Genomic DNA, 25,822 nt, shown 5'->3' with positions numbered 1-25,822 from the left:
CAAGAGGGAGGCTAGGGCGAGCACCATGGGACAAATCAACAGTGAACCCCAGTGTGCGCCCACAGGGGAGAGGTGAGTGTTTTGCCTAGAGGAGGTGCCGAGAAAGATAATACTGTAGATGATCCCCGGATCACTGTGAACTAGAGGATGCAAAATGAGCCAGTCCCAGAGTCAGCAAGGCTGTGTACCTAAATACATCAGAAACACAAGATTAAAGCCATGCTATAAGCTATTCTTCACTGCCTAGCATCTCAAGATCCAGGCACTGGGGCTCAACCGCTGGGGAAAATATTAAGTTTTCCTATGGGGCCCAGAGACTCTCTGCTGAGCCAGGACTGCACTGAGGCAGCAACATGTCAGAGGCTAACCCCTGGCTCCCCTCAGAATGGATAAACACACACACACACACACACACACACACACACACACACACCTTGGCCACTCCACTTTTCTCAAGAATTCTAATCTTACCTCCCATTGGCCATCCTGGGCTCCTCATAGAGCTCTCTCTACCATATCGATAGGGCTGCCCAGATTTTCTCGTCTCCACAATGCCATCTCTTCTAGGATCCCATATGTTAGCTTCTTACCTCAGCAATACATCTCAGTCCTAATCGATCACTGCCCACTGACATGCGAATATTAAAAAACCAAGCCACCCTGCCCATAGAAGCATTGCGGCTATAGCTGTTATGTCATGTGTGTGTCAGTAGATGGCAGAGAGGAGAGAGGCTATGTCTACGCTCAGTGTTCTGACCTGGATGTAGGGGTTGTAGGTGAGCCAGCCCCAAGGGCGTGAGAGAGTAGGCCCTTCCCCTTGACTGCTAGGCAGTGGTGCAGATGAGGGAGAAAAATCCTCCCCCCCCCCCCACTGTCCCTCATCCCTTGTCATCTATGGCAGGCAGGAGAGCTGTCCCTGGGTGACAGGCCATGTCCCTCACCTGCTGCAGCACTCGGAAGAGCAGGCCCTGCGCCTCACCTGAGCAGTACAGTAGAGCTAACCCTGGATGTTGGAGCTTCTGGTGAGCAGGTTCCAAGGGTGTGAGAGTGGGAAAGCCTGCAGGCCCAGATCCAGGGCTTTGAATTGGCCCACCCTAACATCTACCCCATCGATGAACTGCTGAAGTGCATGAAGGGACTGGTTCTACAGATCCAAAACCCCAGGGTCTCCATGACACAGGGCAACAACAGGCTATCCAAGAGGAGTCCTGTTGGAGAACTCTGATGCTAAGGTCACAGACCCTGATGTTAAGGCCGAAGTCAACCATGTCTGGACAGTTCTCTGAGCTCAGTGCAAAATGGCGGACTCTCTTTCCCAGAGGGCTTCCTTTCCTCTGTCTGACCTTGTTTGGAGAGTGTCTCTGAGCACATCCCAACCTTATTTGGAGAATGACCTTGCACAGAGCTTCCTGCAAGTGCTGTATGACTCAGTACCTGAGTCTTAGTCTTTCCCCCTACCCATATGATAATTAGGTGCTGTGTTATGACCAATCAGCCCTTCCTGCCTGTATGATAATTAGGCATTGTGTTCTGACCAATCAGCCTTTCCTTCAGATAACCCTAATAACCTTCATATGCCTTACCCTTGGAGCAATACAATGAGCTGTCTCTCCAAAGCTGACTCCCAGAAGTTCTCTCTGCCATACTCACAACCTTCTGAGCCCTGCTCGCAGCCTCTGTTCCCTTCATCACATGGGTGGATGGCCAACAACCCATGAGGAAAAGGGAGACCCACAGAGCCCCAGTGAGGTTCCAGTAGCAATAGCAGAAGCCAGAGGCCTCACACAAGACCCAAGAGTCATGGCGATAAACATTTGTAAGCAAAGAACTGTGAAGAGAAGAGTACACTTTGGGACACACTGTGACACACTACGGCTTCCACGAGACTTTTTTTTTTCTCTGTTGAGAGACCGGCTGTAAGGGTGGCAGGTGAACAAGAGGGGGACAGGAGATAAGTGGGATGAAGGTGCATGATGTAAAACTCACTAAGAACCAATACAAAGCTTCATTTAAACATCAAAGCCATTCGCACTGCCACTAGCTGCCAGAGCCAGCATGCCCCCACCTCTCCATCATCATCAAAACAAAAACAGTTCTCTGATGTTGCCCAGGAGCCTAAATACACAGAACAGAGAGACCTTCTTAGAGTCTCCAAGATGAACACCTTGGCAAGTAACACCAAGTACTGCACCTGGTCCTTGTTCATCCCATTGTGCCCCTCCCTCCTTAACACTGACTATAACCCAGACCCCACAAACCCATCCTCCACTCATGTGCAGGGTTCTCCACAGCATCTCTGGGCAGCACCAGCAGTCGCAGGCACTGGTACCAAGGTCTCACAATGAAACAGGATCCCAAGGACAAACTCACTGTCTTTCTATACTCACAGCCTGGCCCTATACTCATAACCACGCCCAGGGTTAACTCTTCAGAGCAGCCGCCATAAGATTGGTCAGCACAGTGGGGCTAACATGAACCCAAGGGCAGCGCCTGATACAGGACTGCAGAGGGAGCTCTATATTTTTGCTAATGACTACACACTGATTGCCCAAAGATTTTAGTGACGTTTTCTTTTTCATGTCACATACAGTGATGCTATATCCTTGTCACCTCCCATTGATCTCCTCGCCTATATCCCCTTCTTTGCTTCATCTTTCTTTCTTTATGTGGAGATTAAATATAGAAAATACATGGCACTTTCCTTACTGAATCTGTCTGATTACACTCAAGATGACAGTCCCTAGTCACATCCATTTTCCTGTAAGTGACATGATTTAGTTCTTCTTTATGGCCAAGTAATGCTCTATTGTGTGTATATACCATGGATTTTTATTCATTCTCCCACTGACAGACATCTAGGCTGGATTCCATGGCATGGCTATTGTGAATAGCAAAACAATAAACACCAGTATGCAGGTGTCTCTGCTGAAACACTTCAATATACGACGTGAATGGTGACTTACTGAATAGGACTCTGATGGCTCACGAAATCATAGCAAGGGCTGACAAATGGAATTTCATCAAATTAAAAGCCTTCCTTACAACAAAAGAATCAACTGAACAAAGAGACAGCTCGGGAACAGGAAAAATCGTTGCCAGCCATTCATCCAAAGGAAGACTAATCGCTAGATATAAAAAGAACTAAGAACAATTTAATAACAAAAGAACAGGTAATCCAATTATTAAATGGGTAAACGAACTGAGCACTTTTCAAAGTTAGAAGTACAGATGGCCGAGATATATATGAAAAAAAAAAAACCCTCAACATTTTCAGCTATCAGGAAAAGGAGATCCCATCTCAAGCAGTCAGAATGGCTATGATGAAGAAAATGAACAGTAAATACTGGCAACCATGTGGGGAGAGAGGAATCTTAGCTTACTGGTGGGAGTGTAAGCTGTTGGATCCACAGTGGAAATTATTTGGAGGTTCCTCAAAAACCTAAAGCTAGCATTACTATATGACCCAGCTATATCAACCCTGGGTGTATTCCTGAAGGAAGCAAAGTCAAGAGGTCTTGCCCGAAGCCCCGCTTCCAACTGCATAGTCTCGTCTGTTCACACATCTGGGACACAAAATGCAAATGGTGCTCTAACGTGACATTTACTGGCAGCTGCAGATCCCAGAGCAGCATCCCTGGTGCTGCCCATTCTGCCTGAGAACTCGTAGATAATCCCCCTCATAAGAAGATGTTTATGTGGAGGTCAGAAGTCTGATATGGCTGTCTCCTAAGAGGCTCTGCCAGAGCCTGACAAATACAGAGGTGGATGCTTGCAGCCAATCATTGGACTGAGCACAGGGACCCCAATGGAGGAGTTGGAGAAGGGACTGAAGGAGCTGAGGGGGTTTGCAGCCCCGTGGGAAGAACAACAAGGTTAACCAGTCAGATCCCCCACCAGGAGCTCCTGGGGACTAGACCACCAACCAAAGAGTACATGGAGGAACCCATGGCCCTGGCCCCATATGTGGCAGAGGATGGCCTTGTTGGACATCAGTGGGAGGAGAGGCCCTTGGGTCTGAGGGTGTTTGATGCCCCAGTGTAAGGGAATGCCAGGGAAGGAAGGCAGGAGTGTGGGGGGAGGGTTGGGGAGGGGAGCACCCTCATAGAAGAAGGGGTGGGGATGGGATAGGGGGTTTCCAGAGGGGAGACCTGGAGAGAGGATAACATTTGAAATGTAAATAAAATATCCAATAAAGAAGGAGGAGGAGGAGGAGGAGAAGGAGAAGGAGAAGGAGAAGGAGAAGGAGAAGGAGAAGGAGAAGGAGAAGGAGAAGGAGAAGGAGAAGGAGAAGGAGAAGAAGAAGAAGAAGAAGAAGAAGAAGAAGAAGAAGAAGAAGAAGAAGAAGAAGAAGAAGAAGAAGAAGAGGAGGAGGAGGAGGAGGAGGAGGAGGAGGAGGAGGAGGAGGAGGAGGAGGAGGAGGAAGAGGAGGAGGAAGAGGAGGAGGTTTTCCTGACCTGACCTGAAATACAGGGGCAACTTCTGCCTGCTAACAGCCACTATTCCACTCCACTCTATCTAACAGGCTACTGACGCTGGCCACCTGAGACTTTCTTATATTCAAGAGCCTCTCTCCAAGGCTTCCTCATGATCTGCTCGTTTTCTCCTGTCTCACTCTCCACCACCAGGCCTCTGATACAAGCTCCTGTGCTATCTGGCTCAGTTAAAATACTTCTATTACCTCCTAATATAATCATCTCCAAGAGTCACACAAATTGGAAAGATGCCCCCCCCCCCAACCCTGGGAAACCTGTTTGAGATTTTACAGAGACACATTTAAATGTCACCAACTATTTTCCTCTTCGGGAAAAAAATCCTAAAAAGCAATACAACCACCTTCAGAACCTGGAGCTTCAGGTGTAAATGTCACCCTGAGTGACAGAAGAAGCCCTGGACGCTGCCACATTCTGGATGGGAGGTGCCAGGTGATGACATGGGAAGTTTCCGATGTCAGTGTGGCACTCCTGTGCCTGGAGTGACCATTCTCCTCAGGGTCCTTCTCTGAACTCTCCTGAGACATCAGACTATTGGAACAGCTCCAGAAAAGGCTGTCTGCCAAGTCAGATACAGACAAATCCCATTCACACCCATGGGGACACCTGAGGAAAGGCTTACGGCTTCTTCCACTGCCTATGCCACAGTATAGAGTTTGTCACGTAGCAGATTCATGGTTAACATGCCTCACAGTTACTCCACGTACCAGACCCCAGGCTTCTTAGTTTCACGTTACCATAAAAATAAAAAATTAAAATAAAAAAAAACCCTTTTCCTTTCTCAATTTCATTATTTGTGCATCTGTCCTTAATATCTCTGCAAATTAACCCCAACTCCTACCTGAGGAAATGGCTGCTATAAATCAAGTGGGCTGAGAGTGATTTATATGCCACCTGAAAACTGTTAAGCAATGAGACTATGCTGCTAAATAAGCCAGCCCGTGCGGGAAATCCATCACTGTCGTTACGTGAAGCTGCAGTTGTGAGGAAGAGAAGCTCATCATGCTAAGCGGGGTGTGGCGGAGGATGCAGGAACCAAGCATCACCAGCCAAGGAACCAGCACAGTGGCCACTGGGTCCCTACACAAGACGGTACATAAGGACATTTTAAGCTTGTCCATAAGCTCAGCCAAGGGGACTAGAGAGATGGTTCAACGGTTAAGAACACTTACTGCTCTTGCAGAGGACCCAGTTAGATTCCTAGCATCCACACAGAGCATCTCACATCCACCTGCAACTAGCTCCAAGGGACCCAAAGCCTCTGGCTTCTGTATGTACCTGAACTCACAAGCACATACCCATACACAGATACATGCACAGGTACATGATTCAAGATGTAATAAAAATAAATATTTTTAAAATCCTAATCAATACTTTATTTTACCGAAAGTTTTTAGACCTTTTTATTTAGTTTGGAGTATTTCTACAATAAAATGCACCTATCCTATAATGTTTGGGTTGGGGTGGTTTTGGGTTTTTTTGTTTGTTTGTTTGTTTTGTTGTTTTTTGGTTTTGTTTTGTTTTTGGGGTTTTTTTTGGGTTTTTTTTTTTTCGTCTTTTTGGTTTTTTTTTTTTTTTACAAATATTCAAACTTCTCAACTTCAAAAGAAAGAATTCAGTGACTTTCACTTGATGGCTCCCTTTACAGTATTATAACTTCAGGAAGAAACCTGCCCTTCCTGCCGCTAACGCCCTCCTTTTAGATCGCCAATGAGAAGGCCCTGCAAGTGGAGGCCACTGTAGGGTAAGGCAGATGCATGTGGGTTAATTCTAAGAGGCATGGTTCTGAATTCCACTAATAAAAAGCCATCAGGCACCAGCAAGGTAGATGGATTCTTGCTGTGAGGATCTGGTCATCCCCATCAAACCTGACACCTATGACACACAGTGCCTGACAGGTCACTGCTATGACACACAGTGCCTGACAGGTCACTGCTGCCAACCTCCACTGATACAATCCCAAGCATGCTTCCACCCAGAACAAGGGCTCACCAGGTAACTTTCTCTCCAGTTCTCCCAGCCAAAGCCCTCACTGTCCATTGAGGGAGGGGGCATGACATTCTCACGAGCAGAGAAAGAATGACAAATTTACTCCAAAAGAGGCCAGGTGAGGTACAAAAAAACCAGGCTCCAATCCCACAGCTCAGGGTGTCCTGCATCTTGACAAGACAGGAAAGAACCCTCTACCCCAACTCCCTACTAAAATACCCAAGCATCCTGCAAAGATGGCAGCTAGGTCCCACACAGACAGCAGCTGGGCACAGCTGTGTTAGTAGAGGAGCCATCCCCACTGTCACACAGGTGACCAGATTGCAGAAACAGATATACATGCTCTGACATATGAGAACAACAGAACAGGCTAGCAAGTCACCAGCAAATCCATAAATGTCCCAAGAAAAAGCCCATGTGACAGGCCTACATATACTGTGTGCACGCAAGCACCACACAAACAGGCACTCCTGAACAACACTGGAATGTGGGTACATCACAGGCTTCTGAAAAGGAATCCCAGAGACCTAGAGTCCAAAGAAACTGGAAAGGGTATTAGCTGGGACCACAAATAATATGATGGTGCTGTAGACCCAGAAATGCCTGAAGGAAGAACAGAGGGAAACAAGAGAGTGGGGTAGGAGCGGGGAGTGATTCATAAACCTGAAACAACAAATGGAACAAAGAGGTGAAGGGGGTGTATAGCTGTGGTGTGAAAGGCTATGTAAAAAAAACTTTTCCTGGGGACATGTGTCTACTCACCCCAGATAGGGAGCCCATAATACACCATAGTACTGATACCACCCAAGTCCAATTTGGTGAACCATGAGTTTTACTGTGGTTACTTACAGGGTTATGAGTGAGGGGTTACAGGTACATCACCAAGGCCCACCTCAGCATGGGTAATAGCTCACAAAGCTGGGGACACTGCACTGCCTGCAGATAGCTCAACGGGCTAGGGAGTGTCCTTTCTAGGTGGCTGGCTCTGTTGCTCCAAACTTCTAGCCAGTTTAAGTAGCCGACCTCATCTCAGAGTCTTTGCTGCTTGGCTTGACTGAGAGTCTTCTTTTCAGCTCAGCTCCACCAGTTAGAAAGGACTGCTCAGCTTTTATTGCTTTGCTTACTCCAGCAGGGAGGGGCCTGATGAATCTTGTCAGCTTCAGGAACTTTCTGAAGCTATTTTGAGTTGTTTATCTTCCTGCTTAAAGAACTTTCCTACAGGATGGAATGTTACAGTCTTGGGGAAAACTTATGCAACAGGTGTCACATGATATTGGACCATATCTGAACAAAACGTAACAACACCGAGTGTATGTATAGCCAGATCATCACCAAGCCAATTTTAAGTGTTGAAAAACAATCCCTTAGTAAGTCACCTCTTAGTAAAGAAAAAGCTCTTGGGAAAGATGGGAAGTTAGTGGTCCAGGCAGATCACACACCAGGAGCCTATGTCCCTCAGAAGGAAGCCATATGTGTGACACTGTGCAGGACCCTTTGCTATGTCTGATATTTTTTCTACATTTCCCCAAAAGACTGCCAACATCCTTCTTATCCTCAAGGGCATAGCAATCTGGTGTTTCTGTCCTGGGCACAACTGTAACCTGGCACATGATGACAGAGGATGGGTTCTATTGAGTTCTGGAAATCTCTTTCTTCAGTTCTATGGGCAGGGTGGGTTCTCCTGGACCCCTTCTTTAGATCCCTCCCCCTCTCCAGGTAGCAGCCAACATGTAGCAGAAGGAGAGAAGTATGCTAGAGCATACCGCCAATCCCAGAATCAAGGGCCTAAAACCACTTGAGACAGGGCCCTTGTTATTACCAGCCCTGTTATATAGACCATTCCCCAGTACACATTAGGCTCACTTCAGTCAACATCTCAGCCTGTTAAGTTCATATTAAACTATTCATTCTTACATACCAAGACATTTTACTTTTAAAATATGGCTTCTTAAGTCCGGCTTATATATTGATTATAATGTAATTTTTAAAGAAACATTGTTCAAAATCTTCAATAACCATAATATACTGTAATAGTTTATCATCCATTCAAAGTCATTTACCTCAACCCAAATATGTTATATCTAAAAATCTATAAAAATAATAAATGAGCCAATCTTTCCTTAAGTAAGAACCAGCAGAAACAGGAATACCACTGTGATCCTTGTGAAGTCAATTCCACAATTACCACACTGCTCGTGGTCATCTAGAACCTTTTGTTTGTCAATGACCAAGACCAATAGCCAGCCCACCCTTAGGAGATCAAGTTAGGTGTGTGGTAGCCTTGCAGTCTCTTGAAAAGATTTGTGCTCCATCCAGCAGCCTAGGCAGAAAGTGTCATAGCTCTATGTGGACTATTTAAATGCCTGTGAATTGAGCCAGCTTGTCAGACAACTGGTAGACCACTGTTTCTATTACAGGCCTAACTATCAACAACACTCATCATCTTAGGGGATTTTAACTGACTCCAACAACTAACAGGCACATTTGAAAGCAGGAGCCAGTATCTAAAATCTTGAATTCTCAGCAAGCATACACACGCATGCACACATATGCACAAATGGCAATAACAATAAAAATGTCCTCAGCACTCAGCAAAGATTGTTATTCTAGATCTGGGAAAGCAACGGACACAATCATTTCAAGAATGCTTAAATGGGGGAACATCCACATGGCAGTACAAAACACCTCAATGCCTCATAAAATGTCTAAGGACTGACTCTTCACTCTGCAAAGCTTAAGTGAGCCAGAAATCCAAAGCACAGACCTCTTGTTACGCAGGCTGCTCTTATTCATAAAAGGCTGGCCCTCCTGAGGGCTGTCCTACAAGACTGCCTTAGACAAAGATTCTGGTGAGAAATAAGGTTTCCTAAGAAAACACATTTTGGGGGAGTGCAGGAATTAGCTCGGAAGTTTAGATCCCAGGAAGGGGGTGTCTGAGCCACCAGCACAAACATGAAGACACAGAGACAGGCAATGTTGACTGAGACATCTTCACATGTCCACACAGCAACCTAATCCTGACTCTGGGCTGCTTCTCACACACCTTAGGAAGCCTGCAAGTTGCGTTCTGGCTCCCGCATGGTGCAATCGCAGGCTTCTGTGAGATCCAGGAATGGTTCATTCAGAGGTTACCACGCCTGCTGCCTCTATATTTTTTTCATCCCTAAAAGGCCAACTCAGCTTTCTTCAAATCCCCATTTGGCAGTTTTGCTTAGTCAGGATAGACTGTTTCTACATCATGCAAACACACTGAAACAAATCCCTAGGAAAAGACCCTTCCTACCCATGGGAAGTACTAGAATAAATCAAGGCCTTTAACTATGCGTGTTCCATGAGTTCTCTGGAGAGACTTGGTGCCAAGAGTCTGACCAACCTCTAGCATTCAATCATTATTATATTGCACTAACCAATCGAGGGAACTTGTTTTGAGCGTGCACTGGATCAATTCAGGATGTGGAAGCCATGCCAGAGTCACAGTATCATAACAATCAGGGACGTCCTAACCCTTCCCACCCACCCCATCCTGGGCCCACACACTCCTCTCTGTTCCATATCCACTCTCCATGCTCAGTCGCACCTTTAGAAATCATGCCCATATGCAAACCTCCCAATTCTTAGCAGTAGCTAAGTAGTTGGAGATGTAAGCCATTATCCAGTTCCAGTGGCCCACACTGGAACACGTGTGGATGCATAGTTCCTTCTCTCTTACTTGAGTTACAAGCTAGAAGCTGTAGGCTTTGAAAGCCTATGAGCATCCTTACATCTCCTCCCAGCCTTTGCTCTGCCACAAGTCCTGCAGGGAAGGCCTTTCCTGTTCCTGATAAGAAACATGGCTAAGTCCTGGGTTGGGCCACCTGAAGCACCTTGTGTAAACCAGCTCCTGGTGGCTTCGTAGAACCCAATGAAGAGGAGGGTGAGAACTGCTAGGCTGCCATTTTATCTCCACTCCTCAGGAGATCAGCATTTTGTTTCATAGTAATAAGAGGAGGTAGTCTAAGGCTATCCCCTCACCTTTGGTAACTTAGACCTTAGACTATGCTTGCTGATTGGCCAGCACACTGGTATCAACCTTCATTTTTTGCCATAAGTTTCATATACAGGTGAATGCACATGACCTTGACTTAACGCCAACACAAATTTAAGGTAGCTTATAAACGAATGGGTAGGAAAAGAATGGCAGAAAGGAGAAAGGAATAGGGAGTGTTCAGTGAGGCAAAGCCATGGTTAATGTACCAAGAGGTAGAGAGCACTAGGCAATGTAGAGCAAAGTAGACAGGAACAAACTACGGAAGGGTGTGTAGGGTGTCTTTACTGTTTATCTCGAAATGAGGTGTGCATCAGCCACATAGCACCAGATGCTACTGGGGTGGGGGTGGGCTATGCAATGCTGTCCTGAGATACTCCTTAGCCTTCTTGCTGGAGCAGGGAGCATCCTAAGATACTCCTAAGGTAGCATGGATGTTAGAAGTCCTACAACAGCATGCATGGAAACAGGGATAGGACTTCTGAAGGAAACCTGTCCTCTCCACAGTGCTCCACCGCAGACCAGATTTCAGAGCATCCACCTACAGTATTACCACTAACAAACGTCTTGCCTGTATGCCTTTTTTTTCCTAAAGAGCTTATAAAATAAAAAACTCTAGAGCACCATGAATTGGGGGGGGGGCACTTCTTCTCTTGATTATCTGGAGCGCATTCTGGGATTTTAGGCAAACACACAGTGCTAAGGTTAGCATACAGCCACTCAGGCTTGGAAAGGATGACACAGGGTAAGAATCATCCCTCACGTTCCCAAATAGGAGACTGTAGTCAGAAGTTGAGAGCCTCTTCAAGAAGTTAATTTGACTACTCCCAGCCACAGAGAGCTGTGGTGGCCTCTACAGGGTGCTCCGGTGAACTTGTGAGATATTATTAAGGGACACTGTTCAAACTACAGGGTGAGTCTGAAATCTCTCAGAGAAAAATCAAGAGCATTGGCCATAGTCCTCATGGCCTCTTGTCTATGTACCACTCTCACCAGTGAGAAACCGAAGCGAAGCGCACCCAGGTCTGTGGGAGTCGATAGCTCAGGCTCCATACATAAGGGCTGGGAATAAGCACAGTTCATTCTTGGCTGTATCTCTACTGGGGTGCACCATTTTCTATTTTAGTGAATAACTGCCGTCTAAGATACAATGAGACCTATAGGTGAAGAAAAAACACACTGAATAAAGCTATTTTAGTCCTAAAACTATTGATCTATAAACTTACATCCTGGCAGTAGTTTTGAAACACCACCAATTTTGTAATAAACCCTTCTCGGTTTATGAAATTAAGCCCTTTGATGCGCGAGAGGCTTCTCTTCTATCTTTGGTTGGTGGGCCGGGGGAGAGAGCACAGAAAACAAGCATTCTGCTCACTCAACGACGGCACTGAGTGTTAGGAGACAGAGAAAGCAAATCTCCGCAGCTCGCAGCATTTACTTTCTCCATTTAGCTCGGGGCCTGTTATTCTTAGTTTATGAATCATATCATATGGCATTCCATTTGCACAACCTCAATTCTTTTTTGAAAGGGAAAAAAAAGGTAGTATAAATAATTGCAGTAACTGGGTAAAAGAGCTCACTTGAAGCATTTGGCCTCTCAGAGAATAAACCATCAACCCATAATATTAAAATGGCATCATTTGGCACCATGCATGGTAGTCCAGGAGCTCCACATTTACCCAGGTTCCCCCACAACAGCATCACCATCCCTCATCCACATGAGTCTGCCCTGCACTTTGTCAGAGTCACGCACAGACAGGAAGGATGTCCCGAGGTTACTGTAGCATCGCAGACCAATGCAGTGTGAGATGCTGAGTGAGTTACAGAACAATGTTCCACAGCTATGTAGAGGAGAAAGCCAGGAAGTGGGGTCTGTGTCCTATCATCTTAAGAGGGCAGTGTCTTTCCTTCACAGGCAATAGCCAAAGGTAGTACCAAAGCTCTAAACCAAAGGTACTGCAGGGCCACCATGCAGTCTCTTCTCTGCCACACCAGGAAACAGTATTCCCACCATATGTGTATAAACCAAGTGCCCTGTCTCTGGCACCAATCACTTTGAGTCATGCCCCTGCAGACGGGCCATAGAAAAAGAACAAACTGACACATTGGTTTCCCCATATGTGTTCTCTGTGAAATTACAAGATATTGAAAAACCTTTGGCTCATGAGAAACCCAGTAGATGTAAAAGTACCACCCTTTCTTGTCATTTCAACAGAGATGTGTGTCCCCTCTGTTTTCTGAACTAAATTTGTAAGCTGGCCAGCAGTCAGTCTAGTTTCAACAACCCCCCTGCTCCTTGTACACACACACACACACACACACACACACACACACATATATAATATATACACACACACATATATATATATATTCTTCATATAAAAACCAGATCTGTCCAACATATGTGAATATTGTAAAATTAGGGATCCTATTTCAAACATTAGGTTTTAATCCAAGATTCTATTCAGCCCAAATACACTAAGAAATTTACACCACATGAAGACCATGTTTAACCACAGTCAGTACCCAGGGAAGGCTGCACAGAAGACGGTCAAAAGTCTCTACCTGCCCAAAGGACTGATCAGAGTACAGGCCCCTCCCAATTCTCTTCCCAGGACCTTTGCAGCAGAACTGGGAATGGGCCATGGTGGGAGAATTGGCAACATGGAAACTGGCAAACACTAGGGGCTTGGGTTCCCACCTCCCCAGCGTCACCCTGCTGAGGAAAGGTGTGTGCGTAGCAGTTCTCACTGGTAGTCAGGCAACCTTGGAGACAGATATGCTCAGGTATTTCGAGAATGCCATCTTGAGCTGGCAAAGAAGCAAGAATCACAGCCGCACACATCAAGATCATTAAGCTCTTTCTATTCAACTTCCCTGAAGAACATGTTTCACGATCACCTTTCTGTGACTTTGGAATGAAAGATAGCCCAAAGTCAAATCTCCCAGCATACTTAGTCTGCATACAGCCTGTCACTTTGTTGTTGTCATCAAGGCCTGTGGGGAATGAATGTTTTTGCCATTCTGTGAGATGAATTTGTTCCCAAAATGTCTTCATTCTTGGTGGCAGAACAGGCTGTCTTCTGAAGGACGCAGACAAACACCCTGAGGCAGCCAATCCCAGAGGCAAGGGAAAGCCTGCTCCTAGCGCCCCACACTCTGCTATCCCACAACCTGTGTGACCACGCTGAGACAAACTGCTAACAAACACGTTCAGAGCCCAGATGTAAGAACCAAATAGCTGCCAACAGTTGCACGGTCTGTCACACTAAAAGGGAAATACACTCAATCAGTTGCCACTAATACCTTGCTCTAATCTTCTTACACACAAATCTTACGAAGCAGGAAGAACAGGAGAAAACTCAATAGTTTATACTGTGTCCTGCATTTTATACAGAAACCAAAGTTCCCACGCCCCAGAAGATAAGGGTGGAAAGTGTTCAAGCTATACAAGAGGTAATCATGTCTTAGAGTGGGAAACCTGTGCTGCCTAGAACCCTGTAAAGACAGGTTAGCTTTTATCTTGGAGATCGCCAGCTATAATCAAAAGATGAAGGTGAGGAAGTTGCTGTTTGAAAAGTTTACAAATTCACCCGGGGGTCAGCACGCCCTGTGGTCCATCAGCCACCTATGTATGAATCACCACTTTGAATAGAGGTGCACAGGAACCAACCCTGAGACAAGGGTATGTGACAAGGGTAATTAATATCCCAAAAGCTGACGCCAGTGCACATAGCTGTTGGCTGGGTTAATAAGGTACACAGATGTCTGTGTCTCAATCCAAAGGCAAGAAATGGGTCACGCTATTAAAGGTCACTGACATCAGAAAAGGAAAGGATCTGAAAGTAAACGCTGAATTCAACCCAGAACTACGAACACCCTGAGAACTATCCCACCAAGCCGCACCTCAGTTACAGTGTGGACTTACACTGCAGTCCCCGTGTGCTTCGTAAAGCCGGTGTGCCCGTGGGTTTCTTCACAAAACAACAAAGGCAAAAACACATGCTCAGCATGTGCCTTCATTCTCTTATGAACAAATTCCAAAACCGGGTAGTATAGAGAAACATCATTAATTAATTAATTAATCCATCTTTTTAGCTCATTCACCAAAATTATCACATGCAATTAAATTAGGGCAAAAGAATTTTATCTTTTATTTCAAAACCAGCCATGTTTAATTCAGAAAGACTGAACTCAGTGAAGGCAGCCTTCCTGGGTCTAGGCACCAACAAACAGCACTCTTAGAAAATGAAAATAAATTATCTTGAGGTGGCAACATCTCCCAAACTCACTTGAAGCTTTGCATACAGCAAAGTGTCTCAAAATACTAAAAACTCATTTTATTTAAATTTTTTAATTTTTTAAATTTTTTGTTTGTTTTTCCAGTAAAAACTCATTTTAGTCCTGAAAGTCCACGGGTAACTTCATTTACCAGAGCTTAGCTTGTTTTCACTGCCTTGATGGCATATGGGAAATGGCCCAAACAACTTGACCCCCGCTCCTCACACATCACCGTATTTCTTCACAGCATGCATCCAGCATCTTCACTATTACCCAAGACTGTCAGAAAACACAGGCTTAAACAATATGTAACTGTGTTACATCTATGTTTCTCTATAAATACAGTAAACAAGATACAACTGCTTCAATAAAAAGAAACAAACTCTTTGAAAAGGATGGCATCAGTAACAATATATCCACAATTCTTACTTTAAAAGATGTAAATTTGTTTCCCCCAAACCTCGGAATATGCAACATAAGCCTTCCGGCCCTTAGAGACCATGCCTGTTTATATGCATAACATGGCAGTGAAAATATCACCAGAGCAAGTGCCTGAGTGTCATCCCAGAAGACAGAGAATCCGAAAACCTCCGTTTCATACCCAACAAAAATACCCCGGCACGTGCACCTGTACTTGAGGAGACAGTCGATTTTAGGAATCTGCGAGCTCTGCAAAGCCCTTTGCAAGAAGCAGCTGCATCCACTATCCGCGCCTCGGAGTCTGAGACTTTTCATTTTGATGAAAATAACTTCAATGACAGGCTGTCTGCATGGAATAATCAAGATCTACAGAGCTACAGAAAACACACCTCACAGTCTCCTCTTTAATGATAAACCAAGTCCCATAATGGCTTTTAGACCTTCTTTCTCTCCACCACTTTCCTTAGAAACAATGCAGAGCACTTACGCTCTACCCACAGTATCCATCCACGATGCAAAGCTACAGCACAATACAAGTATGCACCACAAGATTCCTATTCCATCAGAGGAGGAGGAGGAGGAGGAGGAGGAGGAGGAGGAGGAGGAGGAGGAGGAGGAGGAGGAGGAGGAGGAGGAGGAGGAGGAAAGTGCAAAAAGCCTGCAAAACATCTAAATCTGGCATCTCGTTTGGTCACTGACATACAACCCGTGGTCTCCGATCCGATCAGGAAGAGTCCTACCTGTGTTCCTGTCTGGTAAGATGCAGCAATGCTTCTGCAGGATGCCGGGCAGAACCTGTTTCAAAACACATAAATAAAAGGCACTTGGTTATTATTCAGGCAGAGGTAAAGCACTTCGTTAGCTACTCTAAGGGACTTTCTAATAAGATCATTTGGTATGGCGCAAAAGTCGCTGCACCCGAGACGGACTCAATGATCAACCCATATGGGAAAAGCTGATAACATGCATCTTTCATCAAAAAGGTTAATCAAGTAAGTGTGCTGATTGCATATGGTTCTCCTGGGATGTGGCTGCCACTGAGTAATAATACACACCCTAATAGGCCCTAAGAGATCTGGAACATGGCTCTGAAGGGTCTGCTGTGTGCAGGGAAATGGGCACACCAATTTTCCAGGTGGCTTTTAAAAGATTAGGTGTAATTAGAGCCTGACAATGGAGTCTTGCTGGGACACTCTGCTGGATTTTCACTGAGGACCTAACCTCAGTGGCTGTCATCCCTCATTCAGAAAACTTGTGGGGAAATATAAAGCAAAAAGCTCTGTTAGGAGTCTAAGCTTGGAAACAAAAGGTGAAGGAAGGGTCTCATTTGATTTGAGGGAGAAAACAATAGAAATTGCTTTTGTCAAGAAAATCCTACAATGTAAAGCTTTCGCAGAGCACAGGCCGGAACGAGTCTGCAACAGGAGATTCTCAGCAAAAAAATTATGGCCATGCCTCCTAAGCCACTGAGAGAAAAACTGAACTCTCACATGCTCCACAAGACCAGGCATGACAGCCCTCGGTCAGCAGTGGCAGCTGTCCAGAGATTTCAGCCAGGACGGTAGTATGACATGAGAGTAATGGATTTCATACGACTGACAGCCGTGTCCCAGGGAGACATCAGGAATGCTACTTCCTCCACTCCCTGAGAACACCTTGTGTGCAGTAAAGAATGCTTTTTTATCCTAAATATAATCGGCTGTACAGAACAGCATAAATAACTTCTGAAGGTGGATAAAATCTACTTATACAAAACATCAAATAAAATAAAGCAATAAGCAGATCTGTATCTAGTAAATGCTACGGAAAACGTGGGATTAGAGTTCAAAAGCATATCTGATTTTTGCCCAGTTAACTGCTGCATTGGGACACAAACCATAGCTTATGAAAAGCTCATCCGATTAATCTCCAAGAGCATGGCAAGAACCACAGTGTCAGCTCTAGCCAGTGATCCAGAGCCTATGGTGTTGATGGTCTCCATCAACCAGGACTGTCCCCTGGGTTTATGGCTGACTCTTCCTCAAGAGCAGCCCTAAGCCTTCAAGGCTTAGAGTGCAGGAACACAGAGTAATTCTTCTGCTGAGTATGGCCCTCTCAAGGAGGAAACAGACATAAACCCAGTCATTACACCAATGAGGTCTCTCCACAGTTGGCTCTGTCTCTCTGTGTCGGTATCATCAGAATTACTACAATGTCACCTTTCCCCTGGGTCTTGAACTGAGAGACCTATGCTTCAGCCAGGTCCTAAAGGCCATGCTGTATATAGAAATGTCTAACCTGAGGGCCACTATGTTGAGGAATAGTCATGGCCATTTATTGACATGTGACCTTAGAGACTGATCAATGATTCCCAGGGCCAGCCACTCTGAGTCAAGGTCTCTGGGTCAAGCCATGTGGACACCTGGCTCTGGAGCACTGATAACTTCACACTCAAGCTTCCTGCTTCCCCCTCAGAGCTTTCCCAGGCTGCTGCTACCCCCCAAAAGCCGCCAGCATAATCTAGAGATCTCACTTTTGATCTCTTTGAAGCAATATTCCCTTCCTGACACAGCCTCAATTTTTTCTTTTCTTTTTATTTTTTTACCATGCCACGCAGCTTTCATTTGACCACAAACAGGAAAATATAAGGAGCCTGAAGAAGTCATAAACAGTCCATGGTAGAATTCACCTTGACTTTCCCAAAGGCGGACGATTTGTGTTCAAAAATGGCGCCTATATCTAATCTTGACAGTCTCCTCCCTGCCTCCGTCCTGGATAAGACACCTGCACTAAATCTAGGGACAGCCGCAGACTCCCAAATGCCAGGCACACATCACTCCCTCGCAGCCAGCTTAAGGGAACATCCAGGCAGGGCTGTAATGGGTTTCTTTCCTTCTCTCTGAAGGATTTACAGAAGGCAGCCAAAGGAGAATGAAATTATCTTGCTGCCCAAAGGCACTCGAAAAGTTCAATCCTGCGCAACCTGTCTATTCTTTGAGAGCATTTAACTGTTGAAGATAATTAGAGACATCATGCTCTGCTGTCCAGAGTCAGAAGAGAGGGACAACAAATCCAAAAATCCCCAGAATCCCTATCAGCCTAACCCAAGGTCTCAGAGTGGCCATTACTCCACATTTTGAGGAGACCCCGGTTGATAGCTATGCAGTGTGCATTCAGATTCTTCCAACTAGAGATTCGATTCCTAAATAAGAATTCTAACGTCTCAACTATCTGAATTCTACTTCCTCTCTAGGTACTGCCTTCTTATATCAAAGATAAAAAGATAATCCCACAGAGAGACTGACACTTCTGCAATATTATCTAAAGATTTAGATTTCATGTGTCTGGTCACTCTGGCTGTATCTCACATACTCTAGGCTACATTGGCCATGGACCTATGTTTAATAGTATAGACCTGAATTCATCTTTACTTTCAGGTGGTGATGCCAAGGCCCGGGGAAGACTCAGATCACACAACTCTGATCACCCAGGCAGTACCTCTGGGCAGTTTTCCTCTATTCCCCCTTACTCAGGTCCCAGGTGACTATAACCTCTCCCTGTCTCTGGATACCAAAACACATGGCTTTCTTCTGTTCCCCCACTGACATCTTTATGGACAGTTGACCCTAGAGGGTTAGAGGTCAGTGGTCCTCTGACCTCTGACCCTCCCATCACTTCTGAGCTTGAAGGGCCTCTAGAGTAGGAAGCATAGCAGTTCAACTGTTTAAAGTCCAAGTGATCTGGGAAAATCCTGCTATATAGAATATTAGTCTCTCAAAGAGGATGTAGCAGGTGCTATGTATGGGTGGCTTAGAACATTTAAATATCCCGCCACACAGTCTGCAGACCTGACATATAAAACCAAGGTATAGAGTTATGCATCACTTAAAGGCTCCAAGAATGCCTATTTGTGCCTCTCTACTCCTCATGGCTTCTGGCACACTGGGCTTATAGCTATATCCCTCCAACCTCCATTGTATCTACATGGCCTTTCTCTATCTCACAACAGGGTCTTTCCTCCACAGACATGTGTCAGCAAAGCCCTATCCTCATGTGTGCATTATTCTGGCCTCCTATGCACACTTGCTCATGGTGTTCGCTCCATACATACACAGCTCACATGGCCTTCCCTCCATTCATATGTGTCTATCCCCACATGGTCACCCTTCCATTCATGTGTTTCCTCACCCTCGTGGCCTTGCCTTCACATGATTGTCAACCAACCCATCTTCTCCTGCATGTGCCCACATGTCCTTTTTACAAATAGTCCAATTCAATTAGAGCCTACCACATGGCTTTGTCTACCTTTGTTAATTCTTCTAGGGCCCTGTATCTGAATTGAGGCATATTGTGAGGTGCTTGGGGGAAAAAGAATTCAGCCCATAATGTGGTAAAATGCAGCAGTTAGGGAGCTCCCTGTAATGTGGTAAAGCACAGCAATTAGGGAGTTCCAGTGAGGAATCCTAATGTCATCAATATCATTTATTGGCAAGTCATGGAGTTTTCTGAGCTTGAATTTGTCACAAGATAATAAACCCAGGGCTTCTTCAAAATGTGGCCTGGACTCCCCTGGCTACCAGGAGTCTGTTTTCTCACCACAACAGCATTATCAACATAACCCCCTTGATCTCTCAACTTGACCTCCGTGTTTTCTGATGCTCTCCCTTCATAGTGCCTTTGGGATGGCAACTGACTTGTTCCCACAGACACATCATTGAGAACCTGGAATGAACCACAGTCTACCCTTCTCCTGTACCCATCCATGGCGAACTCTTGTGTTCTTAGATCTGCCCTCCCCCCACCCTGTACTTCTGAGCCATTCCATCCTGCAATTGTTGGGTTGAGTTCATATTTAGCTTCAAGCTGCCCCACCCTTGTTGAGCCCTCACATAGAACAGAAAACCCCATGAGTGGGTATCTAGTTGTTTAGGGACTCGGGGGATCAGTTGAGTTGGGTGGGTGCTGAGTAGAGCCTGAGAGAGGATGGTAGTTCTAGAAACAGTCAGAGGATGACACACAATCCTTTGTAGGCCACTACAAGGTCTTATGTCTGCATCCTGGAACCAGGACATTTCTGACAGTCTGTTTGCCCTTGAACTCTCTACTACTCATCCAATAACTCCTGGGTATCTGAGTTCCCTGGCTGACTATCACAAAAACATCTACAATGGAGATAAGGGGCTCCCTACCTCCTTCCTTCCTCCACTCCTCTGCCCAGCTTCCTCCTGTCAAGCTCTCGCTATCCCTGGAGACTCTCAAGTATTCTGGTAGCCTAGCTCTAAACTGAGCCCCATCACTCACTAGGAATCTGTTCCCCTGCAAGCTGGGAACATGGTGCTGGAGAATTAAGGGCATGGTGGTGTACTGATGCTTCACGCTGACCTGAGTTAGATGTCCCCATTTTAAAAGAAGTTACCATGTAAGGATGGTCAACCTCAGAAAGAGTTGGGGTCCTCTGTTAGACCCCATTCCAAAATCCTTAATGTCTACTGTCTGTGTGTTCTCTTTCCCGAGCCCCGTGGAGTAATCTGCCAAGCTTCTGAATCTAAATTCCGATGACAGACAATTTAATATTCAGTCCTCTCAGAGGCTGCCACTCCTCGTCCCCCTCACACTGGGGTCTATTCTCTTTCAAATAATTAGCACCTCCGAGCTCACTCTGTTTCTCAGCATAAACACAGTCCACTTCCTATTCAAAAAGAAGCCATGCAGCCGGGAGGCAGAGGCAGGCAGATTTCTGAGTTCAAGGCCAGCCTGGTCTACAAAGTGAGTTCCAGGACAGCCAGAGCTATACAGAGAAACCCTGTCTCAAAAAAACAAAAACAAACAAACAAACAAAAAAAGCCATGTACTCACTCTGGAGTACAGCTAGAGTGGGCCAGGTAAGGAACTGTCACCCTGTAATGTAAACCTGTGGGCCCAATGAGCCCACACTCTGGATCTACCTGAGCCATGATGGAGACTCGTATCCTCTAATTCTCAGAAACTCTAGTATTTCTCTTCTGTTTTCTCTTCCTGGAAATTTCATTATTTGGGCGCAGGGATAAGAGAGTCTAATCACCATGTGCAATCCACCTGCCTCTCTGCTTTCATGTTATGCTCTGGCAGTGCTCTCCTTGCTTGGTATTCCATCCCTCCCGAGCACTCCTCCGGTCTGCCCATCCCCTGTTATTTCTCTGAGATTTCCCTTTCCGTACGTGTCACTTTGATCAGCTTCATCTTGGCTCTGGACACAGCACAGGCTCTTCCCTCCCTGAGGGCAGACATATAAATGGCTCCTCGACTTTTGGCATAGTCTCTATTCTTGGTGATATCATGGCTGTAAAATCTGATGGTCCATGGTCCATACTTGCTTAATATCAAGGCCTGTGTGCTTTCATCTGATCGCCAACATTGTTAATATAGGATCAAGACAACATCATATATTCCTAGTCTAGAATGAGTGAGAGACTGGGAGCCAGGTACTAGTGTGGCCTGGATATTCTCAAGACTGCTAGGCCCATGGCTGTGGGAGAGGCAATACCTGCCATCAAAGACCACTATCTCTCTGAGGTACAGAGTGAGCACCAAAGGTGAAAGGTGAAAGGTAGCCTTGGAGTCTTTGGGAGGTCCAGGGTTCATGGTATTTTGTCCTGTTCTTTGACCTCTTAAAACACAAATAGACATTATTTCCAAGTATGAACTCTTAGGAATTATTAATCTTTGCCATCCTCAGCCTTCTCTCAGACTTGATGTCCTTCCTTCATGAGCAGCAGGATGCTGGGCCCAGTGGGCCACCATACTTGGGCATTTCTGCCAGTCTAAGTTTTCACAGACGTTACACAGTTTAACATCCTTCTGAGGTGGCACAAGCCCCAGAGATACAGACACATTTTTTTAGAATGTCAAGAATGCTAATAAGTATTCAATTAACTTTTCCCAACCAACTGAGCTATGAAGAAACAGCCTTGGGTTTCCTCTAGAAAACATGGCATCCCATGTCTCTCATGAAAGGGGACTCAGCAGCATCCGATTTCTCTAGAGATGCTGGACCATCCTCTACTCCTGCCTCCCTCTTGTGGTGCAGACACTGATGAGTAGGGACTCATCCACGAACCAGCCATCAACAGGACAAGTTAGATGCTCACTTCGGAATTTCCCTGTACGTCTCCATATGCCTTCTTCATGCTCATCACAGCATGGGTAAAGACCCTTACCTTCATCATTGTAAGCAGTTATGTGTGCTCCAGAACCATTTACAGAATTCAGGCTCTGAGCTCGGTGTGGGTACTGAGGGCAGGCTGCCTGGCTAACATCCAGCTCCTTCACTTACAAGAATGCCAGCTGACTCGAGGTTCTGCCTCAGTGCCTAGCTCAGGGTGAGAACACTCCTCCAAAGCAGACTAAGGGATATGAAGGCTGGAACGAAAACTGTCAGCTGGGGGTGCAGGGTCTCGGCATTAGATATTTGCCTTATACCTCATGATTCTCATGCAGGGGCTCATGGGGAGCAAAGCGCTCCAACCTAGAACACAAGTAGGGCCTGATAATGGACAAGCTGCCATCAGCATCCCCATCTGTGTTATCTGTGGAGACAGGACCACTTCAGGGACTAAAAGGCTTGAGTCAGTAGTGAGGGTAGTCTACCATGAAAAACTCACACCTCAGCCTGTGCCAGTGCTACTTACACATACGCCGATCATATGTGCAGCATCCTGGTCCCCCAGGCCAGGAGCTGAATTCACGTTCCCCGGGGATGCTGCAGCAACAGTCTAGGAAATAGTTTTGACAAGCCACATATCCCTGCCAACAACATCTGTCCATCAGCATCTCATGCACCAGTTATCCCATCAGAGTTCATGCAATAGAAACACCAGAACAAGCGGACAGAGGACAGACAGCAGAAAGGCTGTGCACAGAGAAAGCAATCTCGATGTGCTTCTGTGACATGAGGAAAGATGGAGAGCTACTCAGAGGAGCTAGAAATAACAGTATTTCTAGAGCAGATTACAGCAACGATCCTTAGCTTAGGGGTACCTGATATCTTAAAGGGCAGGGGTAATGTGGACAACTGGAAATCTATATCCAGACCTATGGCACCCATCAGGTTCCTCACCAGCACTGGTACCAACCCCTCTGCACATGGACAATCTACTGTTGCCTCCTTAACCCTAGACGAGTAAGTCATGCTAATTTGGTCCTGTCAGGTTCTAATCACCTCTGGTTGGTACACATGTATGGTATAAATAAAAAGAGTCCTAAGAATATCCAGGAAACCAGGAGAGGGAATCAACATATGTAGGTTTGTGCATAGAACCCACTGATGCAAACACACATGAACACCACCAGGCTACACACCCAGCAAGGCCACCCTCCACCATGGGGCACCAGCACTCCCAGAATGAGCACAGCTGGAGATGTTCCCTATAATCATTTTAAGCATAACACCTTCTACAAATACAAGTTTTGCAGCTAAATCTCCCACTCTGCTGCCGGCAAGCCCCACATGCTAACAAGGGACTCCCATGAGTCCTTGGTGGCCTCACAGTTAACGGGAGCATTCAAGAGTCACCGGACAGTACAGGAAAGTTTCCACTACAAGAAAAACCAAACCTGCACAGACCAAACAGAATTTCAGTAAGGAATACGACATTTAAAAACAAGTACTCTCAATATTTCAGAATTCTCGAGATGGTGCAGATGATATTTTTATTGTTTTGTTAGTTTTTTGTTTGTTTGTTGCTTTGGGGGCAGGGACTCACTATGTAGCTCCAAATGACCTTGAACTCACAATTCTCCTGCCTCAAATCCTGTGGGGGCTAGAACAAGGATCCATATGTAGCAACACTAGATAGTTGTGTCTGACTAGAAAGTAAGATGTTACACTCGCAGAAGCAAAACCCAAAGAACAAGAAGGTACCTTTAGGAGTCAGAGTCAACCAGCTTTCAAGAAAATGAAATGCTAAAAAATAAAATAAAATAAAATAAAATAAAATAGATTCAAGACATTATCTTGGGATGTAGAAAGATACTACAGATTGACCAAGAGGAGTAAAAGCAAGAAACTTAGTTGTGGCACATTCTATCTCACAGTAGAAGAGCCTGTTCTCTTCCATAAGCACAGTGGTGGGCAGGCCAAGCAAGCCAGCCTGAATCCACAGACACATGGGAAATAGAATCAGGACTTCGAAGGCCACAGAACACCGAAAACACCCAGCCACATCTCAGTGACTAACCCAATACACCACAGTGAAATGACAAGGAGGGAGGCTCCAAACACACCCACAGCGTTGAACATGGACAGCAAGGAGCAAAAGAAAAGAAGAGCGGTGCTCTGGAAAGTGAGAGGAGAAATCTCCTCATAGGGGCTATCGATGAAAGAAGACAGCATTGGATACACAGGGCTTCCTAGAATAACCCTGCCTCTGCTGTCGAAGGCTGGTGGAGAACACTCTGCACCATTGTACGGAAAAAATAGAAAAAAGAAAGCCTGGGACGAAAGGACTAGGCTATTATCAGAGAGGAGTGATGGAAAAAGTCACACAGAACAGGGGCAGCCTAGCAGAGAATGGGAACCCTTTAAACCCAAGGTAGAGCTGGGTTGGCTATGGAGCGGAAGCAAATCCCCCAAACAGCACTGGGGGAGCATGCCTAAGAGTACAGTGCCAGTCTCTTAGGACAACCAATGCTTACAGTATGCATATGTATGAACCAGACACAATTAAGACATGAAGCTGGCAAGTCCCCACAATGACTCTTATGGATCTGAAGATGTAGTACCATGTGTCCTTCAGAACAAGCAACATTGAGCCTTAGAATAGAGGACTTCAGGTGTTTTCAGAAGGTCCTGCTGCAGTCAGTGTCCGCCATGAGGTCAGCATGTTTGCATTCCTTTTCGAAACGCATGCCCAGCAAATCCAGAAGAGCTCTTTGAAAGACACTGAAACAGCCTGGTTCGGAGCCAGATGTATGTTTAACATTCTCCGGTTTGGCTATGGGTGTCAGGACAGGGCCTAGGGTTCACCCCATGCATCCTTCTTCTGAATGAGTCTCCTGTATGCATGCTGCACTGAACAGGAGACTCCTGTCATAAATGTAACAGAATCTTGGTAAATGCTTCACACATCACCTGGCTCACGCCCTTCTCAGTGGTCACATCAGGGTCAAGTAATGGATCGTTCACCACCTTCACCCACATAGCAGGGGCTCTGCTCTGACAGCACGAAAGGAGACAACCATGGTTTAGAGTTTGCTACCAAATATGACCTGCTTTCTTTGTTTTGTTCTTGTTTGTTGTTTTGGTTTTTGAGACAGGATTTCTCTGTGTAGACCTGGCTGTCCTGGAAATTGCTCCACAGATCAGGCTGGCCTCCAGCTCACAGAGATCTGCCTGCCTCTGCTTCCTCAGACTGGGATGAAAGGTGTGCACCACCACTGCCTGGTTTGCTACCAAATCCAAAGGGCAACCCCACTGTCCAAACATCTCACAAAGATCACATGTTTCCTTGGGCTAAAACACTTCCTATGACTCTGTGGAGCCAACAGAGGGTTGTGCTCATGTTCTCTCTCTCTCTCCCTCTCTCTCTCTCCATCCATCCATCCATCCATCCATCCATCCATCTATCTATCCACTCATCCATCTATCCATCTCTTTCTGTGT

General features: G+C 45.8%; 1 protein-coding gene and 1 non-coding gene across 4 annotated transcripts in view; one reads left to right on the top strand and one right to left on the bottom strand.

Annotated features, from left to right (window-relative positions):
* Positions 1 to 25,822, bottom strand: part of Dlgap2 (DLG associated protein 2) — a 757,651-nt gene that overhangs the window by 579,456 nt on the left and 152,373 nt on the right. For all 3 annotated transcript variants that reach the window (XM_006508783.4, NM_172910.3, NM_001145965.1), the window contains one exon: positions 15,945 to 15,999. In XM_006508783.4, coding sequence (XP_006508846.1) covers positions 15,945 to 15,999 — 55 coding nt within the window. The remainder of the gene's footprint in view (positions 1 to 15,944; positions 16,000 to 25,822) is intronic.
* On the top strand, positions 660 to 790 carry Gm26184. Its single transcript, XR_003947721.1, has one exon. It is a non-coding gene; the product is annotated as a small nucleolar RNA SNORA17 (small nucleolar RNA).

Source organism: Mus musculus, chromosome 8, assembly GCF_000001635.26.
Source record: "Mus musculus strain C57BL/6J chromosome 8, GRCm38.p6 C57BL/6J".
Lineage (NCBI taxonomy): Eukaryota > Metazoa > Chordata > Mammalia > Rodentia > Muridae > Mus > Mus musculus.
This window is presented reverse-complemented; position numbering and strand designations above follow the sequence as displayed.